General features: G+C 49.3%; 1 protein-coding gene across 1 annotated transcript in view; it reads left to right on the top strand.

Annotated features, from left to right (window-relative positions):
• HGD (homogentisate 1,2-dioxygenase) overlaps positions 1-22119 on the top strand; it is an 86390-nt gene extending 64271 nt beyond the window's left edge. The window contains exon 14 of the mRNA XM_063956854.1: positions 21800-22119. Within this exon, the coding sequence (XP_063812924.1) occupies positions 21800-21940 (141 nt within the window). The 3' untranslated portion in view covers positions 21941-22119. The remainder of the gene's footprint in view (positions 1-21799) is intronic.
• Positions 22120-22338: the final 219 nt, after the last annotated feature.

Raw genomic sequence — 22338 nt, forward strand, 5'->3', positions numbered from 1 at the left:
CACAGTGGAGGAAGCATGGATAGATTAGCAGCATGAGCTGTAACTGTACCCGTCCCATTCACACTGTGGAGGAAGCTTGGATAGAGTAGCAGCATAAGATGTAACTGTACCCATATAGTGGAGGAAGCCTGGATAGATTAGCAGCATGAGATGTAACTGTACCCGTCCCATACACACAGTGGAGGAAGCCTGGATAGATTAACAGCATGAGATGTAACTGTACCCGTCCCATGCACACAGTGGAGGAAGACTGGATAGATTAGCAGCATAAGATGTAACTGTACCCGTCCCATGCACACAGTGGAGGAAGCCTGGATAGAGTAGCAGCATGAGATGTAACTGTACCCGTCCCATGATACAGTGGAGGAAGCCTGGATAGAATAGCAGCATAAGATGTAACTGTACCCGCCCCATGCACACAGTGGAGGAAGCCTGGATAGAGTAGTAGTATGAGATGTAACTGTACCCGCCCCATGCACACAGTGGAGGAAGCCTGGATAGATTAACAGCATGAGATGTAACTGTACCCGTCCCATGCACACAGTGGAGGAAGCCTGGATAGAGTAGTAGTATGAGATGTAACTGTACCCGCCCCATGCACACAGTGGAGGAAGCCTGGATAGAATAGCAGCATGGGATGTAACTGTACCCGTCCCATACACACATTGGAGGAAGCCTGGATAGATTAGCAGCATGAGATGTAACGGTACCCGTCCCATGCACACTGTGGAGGAAGCCTGGATAGATTAGCAGCATGAGATGTAACTGTACCCGTCCCATTCACACAGTGAAGGAGGCCTGATAGAATAGCAGCATAAGATGTAGCTGTACTCGCCCCTTGCACACGGAGGAAGCTTGGATAGAATAGCAGCATGGGATGTAACTGTACCCGCCCCATTCACACAGTGGAGGAAGCCTGGATAGATTAGCAGCATAAGATGTAACTGTACCCATCCCATGACACAGTGGAGGAAGCCTGGATAGATTAGCAGCATGAGATGTAACTGTACCCGTCCCATGCACACAGTGGAGGAAGACTGGATAGATTTGCAGCATGAGATGTAACTGTACCCGTCCCATGCACACTGTGGAGAAAGCCTGGATAGATTAGCAGCATGAGATGTAACTGTACCCGTCCCATTCACACTGTGGAGGAAGCTTGGATAGAGTAGCAGCATAAGATGTAACTGTACCCATATAGTGGAGGAAGCCTGGATAGATTAGCAGCATGAGATGTAACTGTACCCGTCCCATACACACAGTGGAGGAAGCCTGGATAGATTAGCAGCATGAGATGTAACTGTACCCGTCCCATGACACAGTGGAGGAAGCATGGATAGATTAGCAGCATGAGATGTAACTGTACCCGTCCCATGACACAGTGGAGGAAGCCTGGATAGATTAGCAGCATAAGATGTAACTGTACCCGTCCCATGCACACAGTGGAGGAAGCCTGGATAGAGTAGCAGCATAAGATGTAACTGTACCCGCCCCATGCACACAGTGGAGGAAGCCTGGATAGAATAGCAGCATGAGATGTAACTGTACCCGTCCCATACACACATTGGAGGAAGCCTAGATAGATTAGCAGCATGAGATGTAACTGTTCCCATCCCCCCCAAAAGAACCCAAAAAACTGAAAAACAAAAACCATGCTCATCATACCCTAGAATGAATAGAGAAGCAGTAAGGGATGTAACTGTACCCGCCCCATTCACACAGTGGAGGAAGCCTGGATAGATTAGCAGCATAAGATGTAACTGTACCCATCCCATGACACAGTGGAGGAAGCCTGGATAGATTAGCAGCATGAGATGTAACTGTACCCATCCCATGACACAGTGGAGGAAGCCTGGATAGATTAGCAGCATGAGATGTAACTGTACCCGTCCCATGCACACAGTGGAGGAAGCCTGGATAGAGTAGCAGCATGAGATGTAACTGTACCCGTCCCATGCACACAGTGGAGGAAGCCTGGATAGAATCGCAGCATAAGATGGAACTATACCCATCCCATGCACACTGTGGAGGAAGCCTGGATAGAATAGCAGCATGAGATGTAACTGTACCCGTCCCATGCACACAGTGGAGGAAGCCTGGATAGATTTGCAGCATGAGATGTAACTGTACCCGCCCCATGCACACAGAGGAGGAAGCTTGAATAGATTAGCAGCATGAGATGTAACTGTACCCGTCCCATGCACACAGTGGAGGAAGCATGGATAGAGTAGCAGCATGAGATGTAACTGTACCCGTCCCATGACACAGTGGAGGAAGCCTGGATAGAATAGCAGCATGAGATGTAACTGTACCCATCCCATACACACAGTGGAGGAAGCTTGGATAGAGTAGCAGCATGAGATGTAACTGTACCCGTCCCATACACACAGTGGAGGAAGCCTGGATAGATTAGCAGCATGAGATGTAACTGTACCCATCCCATGACACAGTGGAGGAAGTCTGGATAGATTAGCAGCATGAGATGTAACTGTACCCGTCCCATGCACACAGTGGAGGAAGCCTGGATAGATTAGCAGCATGAGATGTAACTGTACCCGTCCCATGCACACAGTGGAGGAAGCCTGGATAGAATCGCAGCATAAGATGGAACTATACCCATCCCATGCACACTGTGGAGGAAGCCTGGATAGAATAGCAGCATGAGATGTAACTGTACCCGTCCCATGCACACAGTGGAGGAAGACTGGATAGATTTGCAGCATGAGATGTAACTGTACCCGCCCCATGCACACAGTGGAGGAAGCTTGGATAGATTAGCAGCATGAGATGTAACTGTACCCGTCCCATGACACAGTGGAGGAAGCCTGGATAGATTAGCAGCATGAGATGTAACGGTACCCGTCCCATGCACACTGTGGAGAAAGCCTGGATAGATTAGCAGCATGAGATGTAACTGTACCCGTCCCATTCACACTGTGGAGGAAGCTTGGATAGAGTAGCAGCATAAGATGTAACTGTACCCATATAGTGGAGGAAGCCTGGATAGATTAGCAGCATGAGATGTAACTGTACCCGTCCCATACACACAGTGGAGGAAGCCTGGATAGATTAGCAGCATGAGATGTAACTGTACCCGTCCCATGACACAGTGGAGGAAGCATGGATAGATTAGCAGCATGAGATGTAACTGTACCCGTCCCATGACACAGTGGAGGAAGCCTGGATAGATTAGCAGCATAAGATGTAACTGTACCCGTCCCATGCACACAGTGGAGGAAGCCTGGATAGAGTAGCAGCATAAGATGTAACTGTACCCGCCCCATGCACACAGTGGAGGAAGCCTGGATAGAATAGCAGCATGAGATGTAACTGTACCCGTCCCATACACACATTGGAGGAAGCCTGGATAGATTAGCAGCATGAGATGTGACTGTACCCGTCCCATACACACTGTGGAGGAAGCCTGGATAGAATCGCAGCATAAGATGGAACTATACCCATCCCATGCACACTGTGGAGGAAGCCTGGATAGATTAGCAGCATGAGATGTAACTGTACCCATCCCATGACACAGTGGAGGAAGTCTGGATAGATTAGCAGCATGAGATGTAACTGTACCCGTCCCATGCACACAGTGGAGGAAGCCTGGATAGATTAGCAGCATGAGATGTAACTGTACCCGTCCCATGCACACAGTGGAGGAAGCCTGGATAGAATCGCAGCATAAGATGGAACTATACCCATCCCATGCACACTGTGGAGGAAGCCTGGATAGAATAGCAGCATGAGATGTAACTGTACCCGTCCCATGCACACAGTGGAGGAAGACTGGATAGATTTGCAGCATGAGATGTAACTGTACCCGCCCCATGCACACAGTGGAGGAAGCTTGGATAGATTAGCAGCATGAGATGTAACTGTACCCGTCCCATGACACAGTGGAGGAAGCCTGGATAGATTAGCAGCATGAGATGTAACGGTACCCGTCCCATGCACACTGTGGAGAAAGCCTGGATAGATTAGCAGCATGAGATGTAACTGTACCCGTCCCATTCACACTGTGGAGGAAGCTTGGATAGAGTAGCAGCATAAGATGTAACTGTACCCATATAGTGGAGGAAGCCTGGATAGATTAGCAGCATGAGATGTAACTGTACCCGTCCCATACACACAGTGGAGGAAGCCTGGATAGATTAGCAGCATGAGATGTAACTGTACCCGTCCCATGACACAGTGGAGGAAGCATGGATAGATTAGCAGCATGAGATGTAACTGTACCCGTCCCATGACACAGTGGAGGAAGCCTGGATAGATTAGCAGCATAAGATGTAACTGTACCCGTCCCATGCACACAGTGGAGGAAGCCTGGATAGAGTAGCAGCATAAGATGTAACTGTACCCGCCCCATGCACACAGTGGAGGAAGCCTGGATAGAATAGCAGCATGAGATGTAACTGTACCCGTCCCATACACACATTGGAGGAAGCCTGGATAGATTAGCAGCATGAGATGTAACTGTTCCCATCCCCCCCAAAAGAACCCAAAAAACTGAAAAACAAAAACCATGCTCATCATACCCTAGAATGAATAGAGAAGCAGTAAGGGATGTAACTGTACCCGCCCCATTCACACAGTGGAGGAAGCCTGGATAGATTAGCAGCATGAGATGTAACTGTACCCATCCCATGACACAGTGGAGGAAGCCTGGATAGATTAGCAGCATGAGATGTAACTGTATCCATCCCATGACACAGTGGAAGAAGCCTGGATAGATTAGCAGCATGAGATGTAACTGTACCCGTCCCATGCACACAGTGGAGGAAGCCTGGATAGATTAGCAGCATGAGATGTAACTGTACCCCTCCCATGCACACAGTGGAGGAAGCCTGGATAGAATCGCAGCATAAGATGGAACTATACCCATCCCATGCACACTGTGGAGGAAGCCTGGATAGAATAGCAGCATGAGATGTAACTGTACCCGTCCCATGCACACAGTGGAGGAAGCCTGGATAGATTTGCAGCATGAGATGTAACTGTACCCGTCCCATGCACACAGTGGAGGAAGCCTGGATAGATTAGCAGCATGAGATGTAACTGTACCTGCCCCATTCACACTGTGGAGGAAGCCTGGATAGAGTAGTAACATAAGATGTAGCTGTACCAGTCCCATGCACACAGTGGAGGAAGCATGGATAGAGTAGCAGCATGAGATGTAACTGTACCCGTCCCATGACACAGTGGAGGAAGCCTGGATAGAATAGCAGCATGAGATGTAACTGTACCCATCCCATACACACAGTGGAGGCAGCTTGGATAGAGTAGCAGCATGAGATGTAACTGTACCCGTCCCATACACACAGTGGAGGAAGCCTGGATAGATTAGCAGCATGAGATGTAACTGTACCCATCCCATGACACAGTGGAGGAAGCCTGGATAGATTAGCAGCATGAGATGTAACTGTACCCGTCCCATGCACACAGTGGAGGAAGCCTGGATAGATTAGCAGCATGAGATGTAACTGTACCCGTCCCATGCACACAGTGGAGGAAGCCTGGATAGAATCGCAGCATAAGATGGAACTATACCCATCCCATGCACACTGTGGAGGAAGCCTGGATAGAATAGCAGCATGAGATGTAACTGTACCCGTCCCATGCACACAGTGGAGGAAGACTGGATAGATTTGCAGCATGAGATGTAACTGTACCCGCCCCATGCACACAGTGGAGGAAGCTTGGATAGATTAGCAGCATGAGCTGTAACTGTACCCGTCCCATTCACACTGTGGAGGAAGCTTGGATAGAGTAGCAGCATAAGATGTAACTGTACCCATATAGTGGAGGAAGCCTGGATAGATTAGCAGCATGAGATGTAACTGTACCCGTCCCATACACACAGTGGAGGAAGCCTGGATAGATTAGCAGCATGAGATGTAACTGTACCCGTCCCATGACACAGTGGAGGAAGCATGGATAGATTAGCAGCATGAGATGTAACTGTACCCGTCCCATGACACAGTGGAGGAAGCCTGGATAGATTAGCAGCATAAGATGTAACTGTACCCGTCCCATGCACACAGTGGAGGAAGCCTGGATAGAGTAGCAGCATAAGATGTAACTGTACCCGCCCCATGCACACAGTGGAGGAAGCCTGGATAGAATAGCAGCATGAGATGTAACTGTACCCGTCCCATACACACATTGGAGGAAGCCTGGATAGATTAGCAGCATGAGATGTAACTGTACCAGTCCCATACACACTGTGGAGGAAGCCTGGATAGATTAGCAGCATGAGATGTGACTGTACCCGTCCCATACACACTGTGGAGGAAGCCTGGATAGATTAGCAGCATGAGATGTAACTGTACCCGTCCCATGCAAACAGTGGAGGAAGCCTGGATAGATTAGCAGCATGAGATGTAACTGTACCAGTCCCATACACACTGTGGAGGAAGCCTGGATAGAGTAGCAGCATAAGATGTAACTGTACCCATCCCATGCACACAGTGGAGGAAGCCTGGATAGAGTAGCAGCATGAGATGTAACTGTACCCGTCCCATGACACAGTGGAGGAAGCCTGGATAGAATAGCAGCATGAGATGTAATTGTACCCATCCCATACACACATTGGAGGAAGACTGCATAGATTAGCAGCATGAGATGTAACTGTACCCGTCCCATGATACAGTGGAGGAAGCCTGGATAGAATAGCAGCATAAGATGTAAGTGTACCCGCCCCATGCACACAGTGAAGGAAGCCTGGATAGATTAACAGCATGAGATGTAACTGTACCCGTCCCATGCACACAGTGGAGGAAGCCTGGATAGAGTAGCAGTATGAGCTGTAACTGTACCCGCCCCATGCACACAGAGGAGGAAGCCTGGATAGAATAGCAGCATGGGATGTAACTGTACCCGTCCCATACACACATTGGAGGAAGCCTGGATAGATTAGCAGCATGAGATGTAACTGTACCCGTCCCATTCACACAGTGAAGGAGGCCTGATAGAATAGCAGCATAAGATGTAGCTGTACTCGCCCCTTGCACATGGAGAAAGCTTGGATAGATTAGCAGCATGAGATGTAACTGTACCCATCCCCCCCAAAAGAACCCAAAAAACTGAAAAACAAAAACCATGCTCATCATACCCTAGAATGAATAGAGAAGCAGTAAGGGATGTAACTGTACCCGCCCCATTCACACAGTGGAGGAAGCCTGGATAGATTAGCAGCATAAGATGTAACTGTACCCATCCCATGACACAGTGGAGGAAGCCTGGATAGATTAGCAGCATGAGATGTAACTGTACCTATCCCATGACACAGTGGAGGAAGCCTGGATAGAATAGCAGCATGAGATGTAACTGTACCCATCCCATGACACAGTGGAGGAAGCCTGGATAGATTAGCAGCATGAGATGTAACTGTACCCATCCCATGACACAGTGGAGGAAGCCTGGATAGATTAGCAGCATGAGATGTAACTGTACCCATCCCATGACACAGTGGAGGAAGCCTGGATAGATTAGCAGCATGAGATGTAACTGTACCCGTCCCATGCACACAGTGGAGGAAGCCTGGATAGATTAGCAGCATGAGATGTAACTGTACCCGTCCCATGCACACAGTGGAGGAAGCCTGGATAGAATCGCAGCATAAGATGGAACTATACCCATCCCATGCACACTGTGGAGGAAGCCTGGATAGAATAGCAGCATGAGATGTAACTGTACCCGTCCCATGCACACAGTGGAGGAAGCCTGGATAGATTTGCAGCATGAGATGTAACTGTACCCGCCCCTTGCACACAGAGGAGGAAGCTTGGATAGATTAGCAGCATGAGATGTAACTGTACCCGTCCCATGACATAGTGGAGGAAGCCTGGATAGAATAGCAGCATGAGATGTAACTGTACCCGTCCCATGCACACAGTGGAGGAAGCATGGATAGAGTACCAGCATGAGATGTAACTGTACCCGTCCCATGACACAGTGGAGGAAGCCTGGATAGAATAGCAGCATGAGATGTAACTGTACCCATCCCATGCACACAGTGGAGGAAGCCTGGATAGATTAGCAGCATGAGATGTAACTATACCCATCCCATACACACTGTGGAGGAAGCCTGGATAGAGTAGCAGCATAAGATGTAACTGTACCCATCCCATGACACAGTGGAGGAAGCCTGGATAGATTAGCAGCATGAGATGTAACTGTACCCGCCCCATTCACACAGTGGAGGAAGCCTGGATAGAGTAGCAGCATAAGATGTAACTGTACCCATCCCATGACACAGTGGAGGAAGCCTGGATAGATTAGCAGCATGAGATGTAACTGTACCCGTCCCATGACACAGTGGAGGAATCCTGGATAGATTAGCAGCATGAGATGTAACTGTACCCATCCCATGCACACAGTGGAGGAAGCCTGGATAGAATCGCAGCATAAGATGGAACGATACCCATCCCATGCACACTGTGGAGGAAGCCTGGATAGAATAGCAGCATGAGATATAACTGTACCCGTCCCATGCACACAGTGGAGGAAGCCTGGATAGATTTGCAGCATGAGATGTAACTGTACCCGCCCCATGCACACAGTGGAGGAAGCTTGGATAGATTAGCAGCATGAGATGTAACTGTACCCATCCCATGCACACAGTGGAGGAAGCATGGATAGAGTAGCAGCATGAGATGTAACTGTACCCGTCCCATGACACAGTGGAGGAAGCCTGGATAGAGTAGCAGCATGAGATGTAACTATACCCATCCCATGCACACTGTGGAGGAAGCCTGGATAGAGTAGCAGCATGAGATGTAACTATACCCATCCCATGCACACTGTGGAGGAAGCCTGGATAGAATAGCAGCATTAGATGTAACTGTACCCGTCCCATGCAAACAGTGGAGGAAGCCTGGATAGAATAGCAGCATTAGATGTAACTGTACCCGTCCCATGCAAACAGTGGAGGAAGCATGGATAGATTAGCAGCATGAGATGTAACTGTACCTGTCCCATGCACACAGTGGAGGAAGCATGGATAGAATAGCAGCATTAGATGTAACTGTACCCGTCCCATGACACAGTGGAGGAAGCATGGATAGATTAGCAGCATGAGATGTAACTGTACCCGTCCTATGCACACAGTGGAGAAAGCATGGATAGATTAGCAGCATGAGATGTAACTGTACCCGTCCCATGACACAGTGGAGGAAGCCTGGATAGATTAGCAGCATGAGATGTACCTGTACCCGTCCCATGACATAGTGGAGGAAGCCTGGATAGATTAGCAGCATGAGATGTAACTGTACCCGTCCCATGACATAGTGGAGGAAGCCTGGATAGAATAGCAGCATGAGATGTAACTGTACCCGTCCCATGCACACAGTGGAGGAAGCATGGATAGATTAGCAGCATGAGATGTAACTGTACCCGTCCCATGACACAGTGGAGGAAGCTTGGATAGATTAGCAGCATGAGATGTAACTGTACCCGTCCTATGCACACAGTGGAGGAAGCCTGGATAGATTAGCAGCATGAGATGTAACTGTATCCGCCCCACGCACACAGTGGAGGAAGCTTGGATAGATTAGCAGCATGAGATGTAACTGTACCCGTCCCACGCACACAGTGGAGGAAGCATGGATAGATTAGCAGCATGAGATGTAACTGTACCCGTCCCATGCACACAGTGGAGGAAGCCTGGATAGATTAGCAGCATGAGATGTACCTGTACCTGTCCCACGCACACAGTAGAGGAAGCCTGGATAGATTAGCAGCATGAGATGTAACTGTATCCGCCCCACGCACACAGTGGAGGAAGCTTGGATAGATTAGCAGCATGAGATGTAACTGTACCCATCCCATGACACAGTGGAGGTAGCATGGATAGATTAGCAGCATGAGATGTAACTGTACCCATCCCATGACACAGTGGAGGAAGCCTGGATAGAATAGCAGCATGAGATGTAACTGTACCCGTCCCATGCACACAGTGGAGGAAGCCTGGATAGATTAGCAGCATGAGATGTAACTGTACCCGTCCCATGACACAGTGGAGGTAGCATGGATAGAATAGCAGCATGAGATGTAACTGTACCCGTCCCATGACACAGTGGAGGAAGCCTGGATAGATTAGCAGCATGAGATGTACCTGTACCCGTCCCATGCACACAGTGGAGGAAGCCTGGATAGATTAGCAGCATGAGATGTACCTGTACCCGTCGCATGACACAGTGGAGGTAGCATGGATAGATTAGCAGCATGAGATGTACCTGTACCCGTCCCATGACACAGTGGAGGTAGCATGGCTAGATTAGCAGCATGAGATGTACCTGTACTCGTCCCATACACACAGTGGAGGAAGCCTGGATAGATTAGCAGCATGAGATGTACCTGTACCCGTCCCATGCACACAGTGGAGGAAGCCTGGATAGATTAGCAGCATGAGATGTACCTGTACCCGTCCCATGACACAGTGGAGGTAGCATGGATAGATTAGCAGCATGAGATGTAACTGTACCCGTCCCATGACACAGTGGAGGAAGCCTGGATAGATTAGCAGCATGAGATGTACCTGTACCCGTCCCACGCACACAGTGGAGGAAGCTTGGATAGATTAGCAGCATGAGATGTAACTGTACCCGTCCCATGCACACAGTGGAGGAAGCATGGACAGATTAGCAGCATGAGATGTAACTGTATCCGCCCCACGCACACAGTGGAGGAAGCCTGGATAGATTAGCAGCATGAGATGTAACTGTACCCGTCCCACGCACACAGTGGAGGAAGCCTGGATAGATTAGCAGCATGAGATGTAACTGTACCCGTCCCATGACACAGTGGAGGAAGCATGGATAGATTAGCAGCATGAGATGTAACTGTACCCGTCCCATGACACAGTGGAGGAAGCATGGATAGATTAGCAGCATGAGATGTAACTGTACCCGTCCTATGCACACAGTGGAGGAAGCCTGGATAGATTAGCAGCATGAGATGTAACTGTACCCGTCCCATGCACACAGTGGAGGAAGCCTGGATAGATTAGCAGCATGAGATGTAACTGTAACCGTCCCATGACACAGTGGAGGAAGCATGGATAGATTAGCAGCATGAGATGTAACTGTACCCGTCCCATGCACACAGTGGAGGAAGCATGGATAGATTAGCAGCATGAGATGTAACTGTACCCGTCCCATGACAGTGGAGGAAGCATGGATAGATTAGCAGCATGATATGTAACTGTACCCGTCCCATGACACAGTGGAGGAAGCATGGATAGATTAGCAGCATGAGATGTAACTGTACCCGTCCCATGCACACAGTGGAGGAAACCTGGATAGATTTGCAGCATGAGATGTAACTGTACCCGCCCCATGCACACAGTGGAGGAAGCTTGGATAGATTAGCAGCATGAGATGTAACTGTACCCATCCCATGCACACAGTGGAGGAAGCATGGATAGAGTAGCAGCATGAGATGTAACTGTACCCGTCCCATGACACAGTGGAGGAAGCCTGGATAGAGTAGCAGCATGAGATGTAACTATACCCATCCCATGCACACTGTGGAGGAAGCCTGGATAGAATAGCAGCATTAGATGTAACTGTACCCGTCCCATGCAAACAGTGGAGGAAGCCTGGATAGAATAGCAGCATTAGATGTAACTGTACCCGTCCCATGCAAACAGTGGAGGAAGCATGGATAGATTAGTAGCATGAGATGTAACTGTACCTGTCCCATGCACACAGTGGAGGAAGCATGGATAGAATAGCAGCATTAGATGTAACTGTACCCGTCCCATGCACACAGTGGAGGAAGCCTGGATAGAATCGCAGCATAAGATGGAACTATACCCATCCCATGCACACTGTGGAGGAAGCCTGGATAGAATAGCAGCATGAGATGTAACTGTACCCGTCCCATGCACACAGTGGAGGAAGCCTGGATAGATTTGCAGCATGAGATGTAACTGTACCCGCCCCATGCACACAGAGGAGGAAGCTTGGATAGATTAGCAGCATGAGATGTAACTGTACCCGTCCCATGACATAGTGGAGGAAGCCTGGATAGAATAGCAGCATGAGATGTAACTGTACCCGTCCCATGCACACAGTGGAGGAAGCATGGATAGAGTACCAGCATGAGATGTAACTGTACCCGTCCCATGACACAGTGGAGGAAGCCTGGATAGAATAGCAGCATGAGATGTAACTGTACCCATCCCATGCACACAGTGGAGGAAGCCTGGATAGATTAGCAGCATGAGATGTAACTATACCCATCCCATACACACTGTGGAGGAAGCCTGGATAGAGTAGCAGCATAAGATGTAACTGTACCCATCCCATGACACAGTGGAGGAAGCCTGGATAGATTAGCAGCATGAGATGTAACTGTACCCGCCCCATTCACACAGTGGAGGAAGCCTGGATAGAGTAGCAGCATAAGATGTAACTGTACCCATCCCATGACACAGTGGAGGAAGCCTGGATAGATTAGCAGCATGAGATGTAACTGTACCCGTCCCATGACACAGTGGAGGAATCCTGGATAGATTAGCAGCATGAGATGTAACTGTACCCGTCCCATGCACACAGTGGAGGAAGCCTGGATAGATTAGCAGCATGAGATGTAACTGTACCCGTCCCATGACACAGTGGAGGAAGCATGGATAGATTAGCAGCATGAGATGTAACTGTACCCGTCCTATGCACACAGTGGAGAAAGCATGGATAGATTAGCAGCATGAGATGTAACTGTACCCGTCCCATGACACAGTGGAGGAAGCCTGGATAGATTAGCAGCATGAGATGTACCTGTACCCGTCCCATGACATAGTGGAGGAAGCCTGGATAGATTAGCAGCATGAGATGTAACTGTACCCGTCCCATGACATAGTGGAGGAAGCCTGGATAGAATAGCAGCATGAGATGTAACTGTACCCGTCCCATGCACACAGTGGAGGAAGCATGGATAGATTAGCAGCATGAGATGTAACTGTACCCGTCCCATGACACAGTGGAGGAAGCTTGGATAGATTAGCAGCATGAGATGTAACTGTACCCGTCCTATGCACACAGTGGATGAAGCCTGGATAGATTAGCAGCATGAGATGTAACTGTATCCGCCCCACGCACACAGTGGAGGAAGCTTGGATAGATTAGCAGCATGAGATGTAACTGTACCCGTCCCACGCACACAGTGGAGGAAGCATGGATAGATTAGCAGCATGAGATGTAACTGTACCCGTCCCATGCACACAGTGGGGGAAGCCTGGATAGATTAGCAGCATGAGATGTACCTGTACCTGTCCCACGCACACAGTAGAGGAAGCCTGGATAGATTAGCAGCATGAGATGTAACTGTATCCGCCCCACGCACACAGTGGAGGAAGCTTGGATAGATTAGCAGCATGAGATGTAACTGTACCCGTCCCATGACACAGTGGAGGTAGCATGGATAGATTAGCAGCATGAGATGTAACTGTACCCATCCCATGACACAGTGGAGGAAGCCTGGATAGAATAGCAGCATGAGATGTAACTGTACCCGTCCCATGCACACAGTGGAGGAAGCCTGGATAGATTAGCAGCATGAGATGTAACTGTACCTGTCCCATGACACAGTGGAGGTAGCATGGATAGAATATCAGCATGAGATGTAACTGTACCCGTCCCATGACACAGTGGAGGAAGCCTGGATAGATTAGCAGCATGAGATGTACCTGTACCCGTCCCATGCACACAGTGGAGGAAGCCTGGATAGATTAGCAGCCTGAGATGTACCTGTACCCGTCCCATGACACAGTGGAGGTAGCATGGATAGATTAGCAGCATGAGATGTACCTGTACCCGTCCCATGACACAGTGGAGGTAGCATGGCTAGATTAGCAGCATGAGATGTACCTGTACTCGTCCCATACACACAGTGGAGGAAGCCTGGATAGATTAGCAGCATGAGATGTACCTGTACCCGTCCCATGCACACAGTGGAGGAAGCCTGGATAGATTAGCAGCATGAGATGTACCTGTACCCGTCCCATGACACAGTGGAGGTAGCATGGATAGATTAGCAGCATGAGATGTAACTGTACCCATCCCATGACACAGTGGAGGAAGCTTGGATAGATTAGCAGCATGAGATGTAACTGTACCCGTCCCATGACACAGTGGAGGTAGCATGGATAGATTAGCAGCATGAGATGTAACTGTACCCATCCCATGACACAGTGGAGGAAGCCTGGATAGAATAGCAGCATGAGATGTAACTGTACCCGTCCCATGCACACAGTGGAGGAAGCCTGGATAGATTAGCAGCATGAGATGTAACTGTACCCGTCCCATGACACAGTGGAGGTAGCATGGATAGAATAGCAGCATGAGATGTAACTGTACCCGTCCCATGACACAGTGGAGGAAGCCTGGATAGATTAGCAGCATGAGATGTACCTGTACCCGTCCCATGCACACAGTGGAGGAAGCCTGGATAGATTAGCAGCATGAGATGTACCTGTACCCGTCCCATGACACAGTGGAGGTAGCATGGATAGATTAGCAGCATGAGATGTACCTGTACCCGTCCCATGACACAGTGGAGGTAGCATGGCTAGATTAGCAGCATGAGATGTACCTGTACTCGTCCCATACACACAGTGGAGGAAGCCTGGATAGATTAGCAGCATGAGATGTACCTGTACCCGTCCCATGCACACAGTGGAGGAAGCCTGGATAGATTAGCAGCATGAGATGTACCTGTACCCGTCCCATGACACAGTGGAGGTAGCATGGATAGATTAGCAGCATGAGATGTAACTGTACCCGTCCCATGACACAGTGGAGGAAGCTTGGATAGATTAGCAGCATGAGATGTACCTGTACCCGTCCCATGACACAGTGGAGGTAGCATGGATAGATTAGCAGCATGAGATGTAACTGTATCCGCCCCACGCACACAGTGGAGGAAGTTTGGATAGATTAGCAGCATGAGATGTACCTGTACCCGTCCCATTCACACTGTGGAGGAAGCCTGGATAGATTAGCAGCATGAGATGTACCTGTACCCGTCCCACGCACACAGTGGAGGAAGCTTGGATAGATTAGCAGCATGAGATGTAACTGTACCCGTCCCATGCACACAGTGGAGGAAGCATGGATAGATTAGCAGCATGAGATGTAACTGTATCCGCCCCACGCACACAGTGGAGGAAGCCTGGATAGATTAGCAGCATGAGATGTAACTGTACCCGTCCCACGCACACAGTGGAGGAAGCCTGGATAGATTAGCAGCATGAGATGTAACTGTACCCGTCCCATGACACAGTGGAGGAAGCATGGATAGATTAGCAGCATGAGATGTAACTGTACCCGTCCCATGCACACAGTGGAGGAAGCCTGGATAGATTAGCAGCATGAGATGTAACTGTACCCGTCCCATGACATAGTGGAGGAAGCCTGGATAGATTAGCAGCATGAGATGTAACTGTACCCGTCCCATGCACACAGTGGAGGAAGCTTGGATAGATTAGCAGCATGAGATGTAACTGTACCCGTCCCATGCACACAGTGGAGGAAGCCTGGATAGATTAGCAGCATGAGATGTAACTGTACCCGTCCCATGACACAGTGGAGGAAGCATGGATAGATTAGCAGCATGAGATGTAACTGTACCCGTCCCATGCACACAGTGGAGGAAGCATGGATAGATTAGCAGCATGAGATGTAACTGTACCCGTCCCATGACACAGTGGAGGAAGCATGGATAGATTAGCAGCATGAGATGTAACTGTACCCATCCTATGCACACAGTGGAGAAAGCATGGATAGATTAGCAGCATGAGATGTACCTGTACCCGTCCCATGCACACAGTGGAGGAAGCCTGGATAGATTAGCAGCATGAGATGTAACTGTACCCGTCCCATGACATAGTGGAGGAAGCCTGGATAGAATAGCAGCATGAGATGTAACTGTACCCGTCCCATGCACACAGTGGAGGAAGCATGGATAGATTAGCAGCATGAGATGTAACTGTACCCGTCCCATGACACAGTGGAGGAAGCTTGGATAGATTAGCAGCATGAGATGTAACTGTACCCGTCCTATGCACACAGTGGAGGAAGCCTGGATAGATTAGCAGCATGAGATGTAACTGTATCCGCCCCACGCACACAGTGGAGGAAGCTTGGATAGATTTGCAGCATGAGATGTAACTGTACCCGTCCCACGCACACAGTGGAGGAAGCATGGATAGATTAGCAGCATGAGATGTAACTGTACCCGTCCCATGCACACAGTGGAGGAAGCCTGGATAGATTAGCAGCATGAGATGTAACTGTACCCGTCCCATGACACAGTGGAGGAAGCATGGATAGATTAGCAGCATGAGATGTAACTGTACCCGTCCCATGCACACAGTGGAGGAAGCATGGATAGATTAGCAGCATGAGATGTAACTGTACCCGTCCCATGACACAGTGGAGGAAGCATGGATAGATTAGCAGCATGAGATGTAACTGTACCCGTCCCATGACACAGTGGAGGAAGCATGGATAGATTAGCAGCATGAGATGTAACTGTACCCGTCCCATGCACACAGTGGAGGAAGCCTGGATAGATTAGCAGCATGAGATGTAACTGTACCCGTCCCATGACATAGTGGAGGAAGCCTGGATAGATTAGCAGCATGAGATGTAACTGTACCCGTCCCATGACATAGTGGAGGAAGCCTGGATAGAATAGCAGCATGAGATGTAACTGTACCCGTCCCATGCACACAGTGGAGGAAGCATGGATAGATTAGCAGCATGAAATGTAACTGTACCCGTCCCATGCACACAGTGGAGGAAGCCTGGATAGATTAGCAGCATGAGATGTAACTGTATCCGCCCCACGCACACAGTGGAGGAAGCTTGGATAGATTAGCAGCATGAGATGTAACTGTACCCGTCCCATGACACAGTGGAGGAAGCATGGATAGATTAGCAGCATGAGATGTAACTGTACCCGTCCCATGACACAGTGGAGGAAGCATGGATAGATTAGCAGCATGAGATGTAACTGTATCCGCCCCATGCACACAGTGGAGGAAGCTTGGATAGATTAACAGCATGAGATGTAACTGTACCCGTCCCATGACACAGTGGAGGAAGCATGGATAGATTAGCAGCATGAGATGTAACTGTACCCGTCCCATGACACAGTGGAGGAAGCATGGATAGATTAGCAGCATGAGATGTAACTGTACCCGTCCCATGCACACAGTGGAGGAAGCCTGGATAGATTAGCAGCATGAGATGTAACTGTACCCGTCCCATGACATAGTGGAGGAAGCCTGGATAGATTAGCAGCATGAGATGTAACTGTACCCGTCCCATGCACACAGTGGAGGAAGCTTGGATAGATTAGCAGCATGAGATGTAACTGTACCCGTCCCATGCACACAGTGGAGGAAGCCTGGATAGATTAGCAGCATGAGATGTAACTGTACCCGTCCCATGACACAGTGGAGGAAGCATGGATAGATTAGCAGCATGAGATGTAACTGTACCCGTCCCATGCACACAGTGGAGGAAGCATGGATAGATTAGCAGCATGAGATGTAACTGTACCCGTCCCATGACACAGTGGAGGAAGCATGGATAGATTAGCAGCATGAGATGTAACTGTACCCGTCCCATGACACAGTGGAGGAAGCATGGATAGATTAGCAGCATGAGATGTAACTGTACCCGTCCCATGCACACAGTGGAGGAAGCCTGGATAGATTAGCAGCATGAGATGTAACTGTACCCGTCCCATGACATAGTGGAGGAAGCCTGGATAGATTAGCAGCATGAGATGTAACTGTACCCGTCCCATGACATAGTGGAGGAAGCCTGGATAGAATAGCAGCATGAGATGTAACTGTACCCGTCCCATGCACACAGTGGAGGAAGCATGGATAGATTAGCAGCATGAGATGTAACTGTACCCGTCCCATGCACACAGTGGAGGAAGCCTGGATAGATTAGCAGCATGAGATGTAACTGTATCCGCCCCACGCACACAGTGGAGGAAGCTTGGATAGATTAGCAGCATGAGATGTAACTGTACCCGTCCCATGACACAGTGGAGGAAGCATGGATAGATTAGCAGCATGAGATGTAACTGTACCCGTCCCATGACACAGTGGAGGAAGCATGGATAGATTAGCAGCATGAGATGTAACTGTATCCGCCCCATGCACACAGTGGAGGAAGCTTGGATAGATTAGCAGCATGAGATGTAACTGTACCCGTCCCATGACACAGTGGAGGAAGCATGGATAGATTAGCAGCATGAGATGTAACTGTACCCGTCCCATGACACAGTGGAGGAAGCATGGATAGATTAGCAGCATGAGATGTAACTGTACCCGTCCCATGCACACAGTGGAGGAAGCCTGGATAGATTAGCAGCATGAGATGTAACTGTACCCGTCCCATGACATAGTGGAGGAAGCCTGGATAGATTAGCAGCATGAGATGTAACTGTACCCGTCCCATGCACACAGTGGAGGAAGCATGGATAGATTAGCAGCATGAGATGTAACTGTATCCGCCCCACGCACACAGTGGAGGAAGCTTGGATAGATTAGCAGCATGAGATGTAACTGTACCCGTCCCATGCACACAGTGGAGGAAGCCTGGATAGAATCGCAGCATAAGATGGAACTATACCCATCCCATGCACACTGTGGAGGAAGCCTGGATAGAATAGCAGCATGAGATGTAACTGTACCCGTCCCATGCACACAGTGGAGGAAGCCTGGATAGAATAGCAGCATGAGATGTAACTGTACCCGTCCCATGCACACAGTGGAGGAAGCATGGATAGATTAGCAGCATGAGATGTAACTGTACCCGTCCCATGACACAGTGGAGGAAGCTTGGATAGATTAGCAGCATGAGATGTAACTGTACCCGTCCTATGCACACAGTGGAGGAAGCCTGGATAGATTAGCAGCATGAGATGTAACTGTATCCGCCCCACGCACACAGTGGAGGAAGCTTGGATAGATTTGCAGCATGAGATGTAACTGTACCCGTCCCACGCACACAGTGGAGGAAGCATGGATAGATTAGCAGCATGAGATGTAACTGTACCCGTCCCATGCACACAGTGGAGGAAGCCTGGATAGATTAGCAGCATGAGATGTAACTGTACCCGTCCCATGACACAGTGGAGGAAGCATGGATAGATTAGCAGCATGAGATGTAACTGTACCCGTCCCATGCACACAGTGGAGGAAGCATGGATAGATTAGCAGCATGAGATGTAACTGTACCCGTCCCATGACACAGTGGAGGAAGCATGGATAGATTAGCAGCATGAGATGTAACTGTACCCGTCCCATGACACAGTGGAGGAAGCATGGATAGATTAGCAGCATGAGATGTAACTGTACCCGTCCCATGCACACAGTGGAGGAAGCCTGGATAGATTAGCAGCATGAGATGTAACTGTACCCGTCCCATGACATAGTGGAGGAAGCCTGGATAGATTAGCAGCATGAGATGTAACTGTACCCGTCCCATGACATAGTGGAGGAAGCCTGGATAGAATAGCAGCATGAGATGTAACTGTACCCGTCCCATGCACACAGTGGAGGAAGCATGGATAGATTAGCAGCATGAAATGTAACTGTACCCGTCCCATGCACACAGTGGAGGAAGCCTGGATAGATTAGCAGCATGAGATGTAACTGTATCCGCCCCACGCACACAGTGGAGGAAGCTTGGATAGATTAGCAGCATGAGATGTAACTGTACCCGTCCCATGACACAGTGGAGGAAGCATGGATAGATTAGCAGCATGAGATGTAACTGTACCCGTCCCATGACACAGTGGAGGAAGCATGGATAGATTAGCAGCATGAGATGTAACTGTATCCGCCCCATGCACACAGTGGAGGAAGCTTGGATAGATTAACAGCATGAGATGTAACTGTACCCGTCCCATGACACAGTGGAGGAAGCATGGATAGATTAGCAGCATGAGATGTAACTGTACCCGTCCCATGACACAGTGGAGGAAGCATGGATAGATTAGCAGCATGAGATGTAACTGTACCCGTCCCATGCACACAGTGGAGGAAGCCTGGATAGATTAGCAGCATGAGATGTAACTGTACCCGTCCCATGACATAGTGGAGGAAGCCTGGATAGATTAGCAGCATGAGATGTAACTGTACCCGTCCCATGCACACAGTGGAGGAAGCTTGGATAGATTAGCAGCATGAGATGTAACTGTACCCGTCCCATGCACACAGTGGAGGAAGCCTGGATAGATTAGCAGCATGAGATGTAACTGTACCCGTCCCATGACACAGTGGAGGAAGCATGGATAGATTAGCAGCATGAGATGTAACTGTACCCGTCCCATGCACACAGTGGAGGAAGCATGGATAGATTAGCAGCATGAGATGTAACTGTACCCGTCCCATGACACAGTGGAGGAAGCATGGATAGATTAGCAGCATGAGATGTAACTGTACCCGTCCCATGACACAGTGGAGGAAGCATGGATAGATTAGCAGCATGAGATGTAACTGTACCCGTCCCATGCACACAGTGGAGGAAGCCTGGATAGATTAGCAGCATGAGATGTAACTGTACCCGTCCCATGACATAGTGGAGGAAGCCTGGATAGATTAGCAGCATGAGATGTAACTGTACCCGTCCCATGACATAGTGGAGGAAGCCTGGATAGAATAGCAGCATGAGATGTAACTGTACCCGTCCCATGCACACAGTGGAGGAAGCATGGATAGATTAGCAGCATGAGATGTAACTGTACCCGTCCCATGCACACAGTGGAGGAAGCCTGGATAGATTAGCAGCATGAGATGTAACTGTATCCGCCCCACGCACACAGTGGAGGAAGCTTGGATAGATTAGCAGCATGAGATGTAACTGTACCCGTCCCATGACACAGTGGAGGAAGCATGGATAGATTAGCAGCATGAGATGTAACTGTACCCGTCCCATGACACAGTGGAGGAAGCATGGATAGATTAGCAGCATGAGATGTAACTGTATCCGCCCCATGCACACAGTGGAGGAAGCTTGGATAGATTAGCAGCATGAGATGTAACTGTACCCGTCCCATGACACAGTGGAGGAAGCATGGATAGATTAGCAGCATGAGATGTAACTGTACCCGTCCCATGACACAGTGGAGGAAGCATGGATAGATTAGCAGCATGAGATGTAACTGTACCCGTCCCATGCACACAGTGGAGGAAGCCTGGATAGATTAGCAGCATGAGATGTAACTGTACCCGTCCCATGACATAGTGGAGGAAGCCTGGATAGATTAGCAGCATGAGATGTAACTGTACCCGTCCCATGCACACAGTGGAGGAAGCATGGATAGATTAGCAGCATGAGATGTAACTGTATCCGCCCCACGCACACAGTGGAGGAAGCTTGGATAGATTAGCAGCATGAGATGTAACTGTACCCGTCCCATGCACACAGTGGAGGAAGCCTGGATAGAATCGCAGCATAAGATGGAACTATACCCATCCCATGCACACTGTGGAGGAAGCCTGGATAGAATAGCAGCATGAGATGTAACTGTACCCGTCCCATGCACACAGTGGAGGAAGCCTGGATAGAATAGCAGCATGAGATGTAACTGTACCCGTCCCATGCACACAGTGGAGGAAGCCTGGATAGATTAGCAGCATGAGATGTAACTGTACCCGTCCTATGCACACAGTGAGAGTAATGGCTGCCCCCCCAAAGTGACTCTATACATTTCGTGCTATATTATCCCGCAATCGGCTCACACACATTTGTCATCTTTCCTCCAGGCTTTCATGTTCGAGTCTTCCCTGAGTATGGCGGTGACCCGGTGGGGGCTGGAGACCTGTAACCGCCTGGATAAAGATTACTACCGCTGCTGGGAGACTCTGCGCAGCCACTTCACCCCCACCCAGCGGAGCAAGAAATGAAGGAGTTAACGCGCGCCGGGGGTCACACATCGGCAGCCAGTTATTAGAGCTATACTGGTGCAATCTTATGTACCAGCCCCCTCTGTTATTACCCTGTCTTATTACTGTTTTGTTCCCAATTGTGAAGCACAGCGGAGAATGCTGGCGCTATTTAAATACACGTTAATAATTAGATGATACAGTGTGTCCGTCGTTGTCACTTGTGTGCGGTGCGTCAGGCTAGGTTGTGATGTCAGCACATAAGGATTTGCAGCTCTGCTATAAGGGGAGGCGCTGCCATACACCTCCAGCACGCCAGCCTGGACCATCAGGACAAATATCACATCAATATTTGGTCCGCTTAGATTCACAGTGCTCAAAAATCAATCACGTCCCCCTTTGTACAGCGGGGGGGGGGG

Source organism: Pseudophryne corroboree, chromosome 2, assembly GCF_028390025.1.
Source record: "Pseudophryne corroboree isolate aPseCor3 chromosome 2, aPseCor3.hap2, whole genome shotgun sequence".
Taxonomy (NCBI): Eukaryota; Metazoa; Chordata; class Amphibia; order Anura; family Myobatrachidae; genus Pseudophryne; species Pseudophryne corroboree.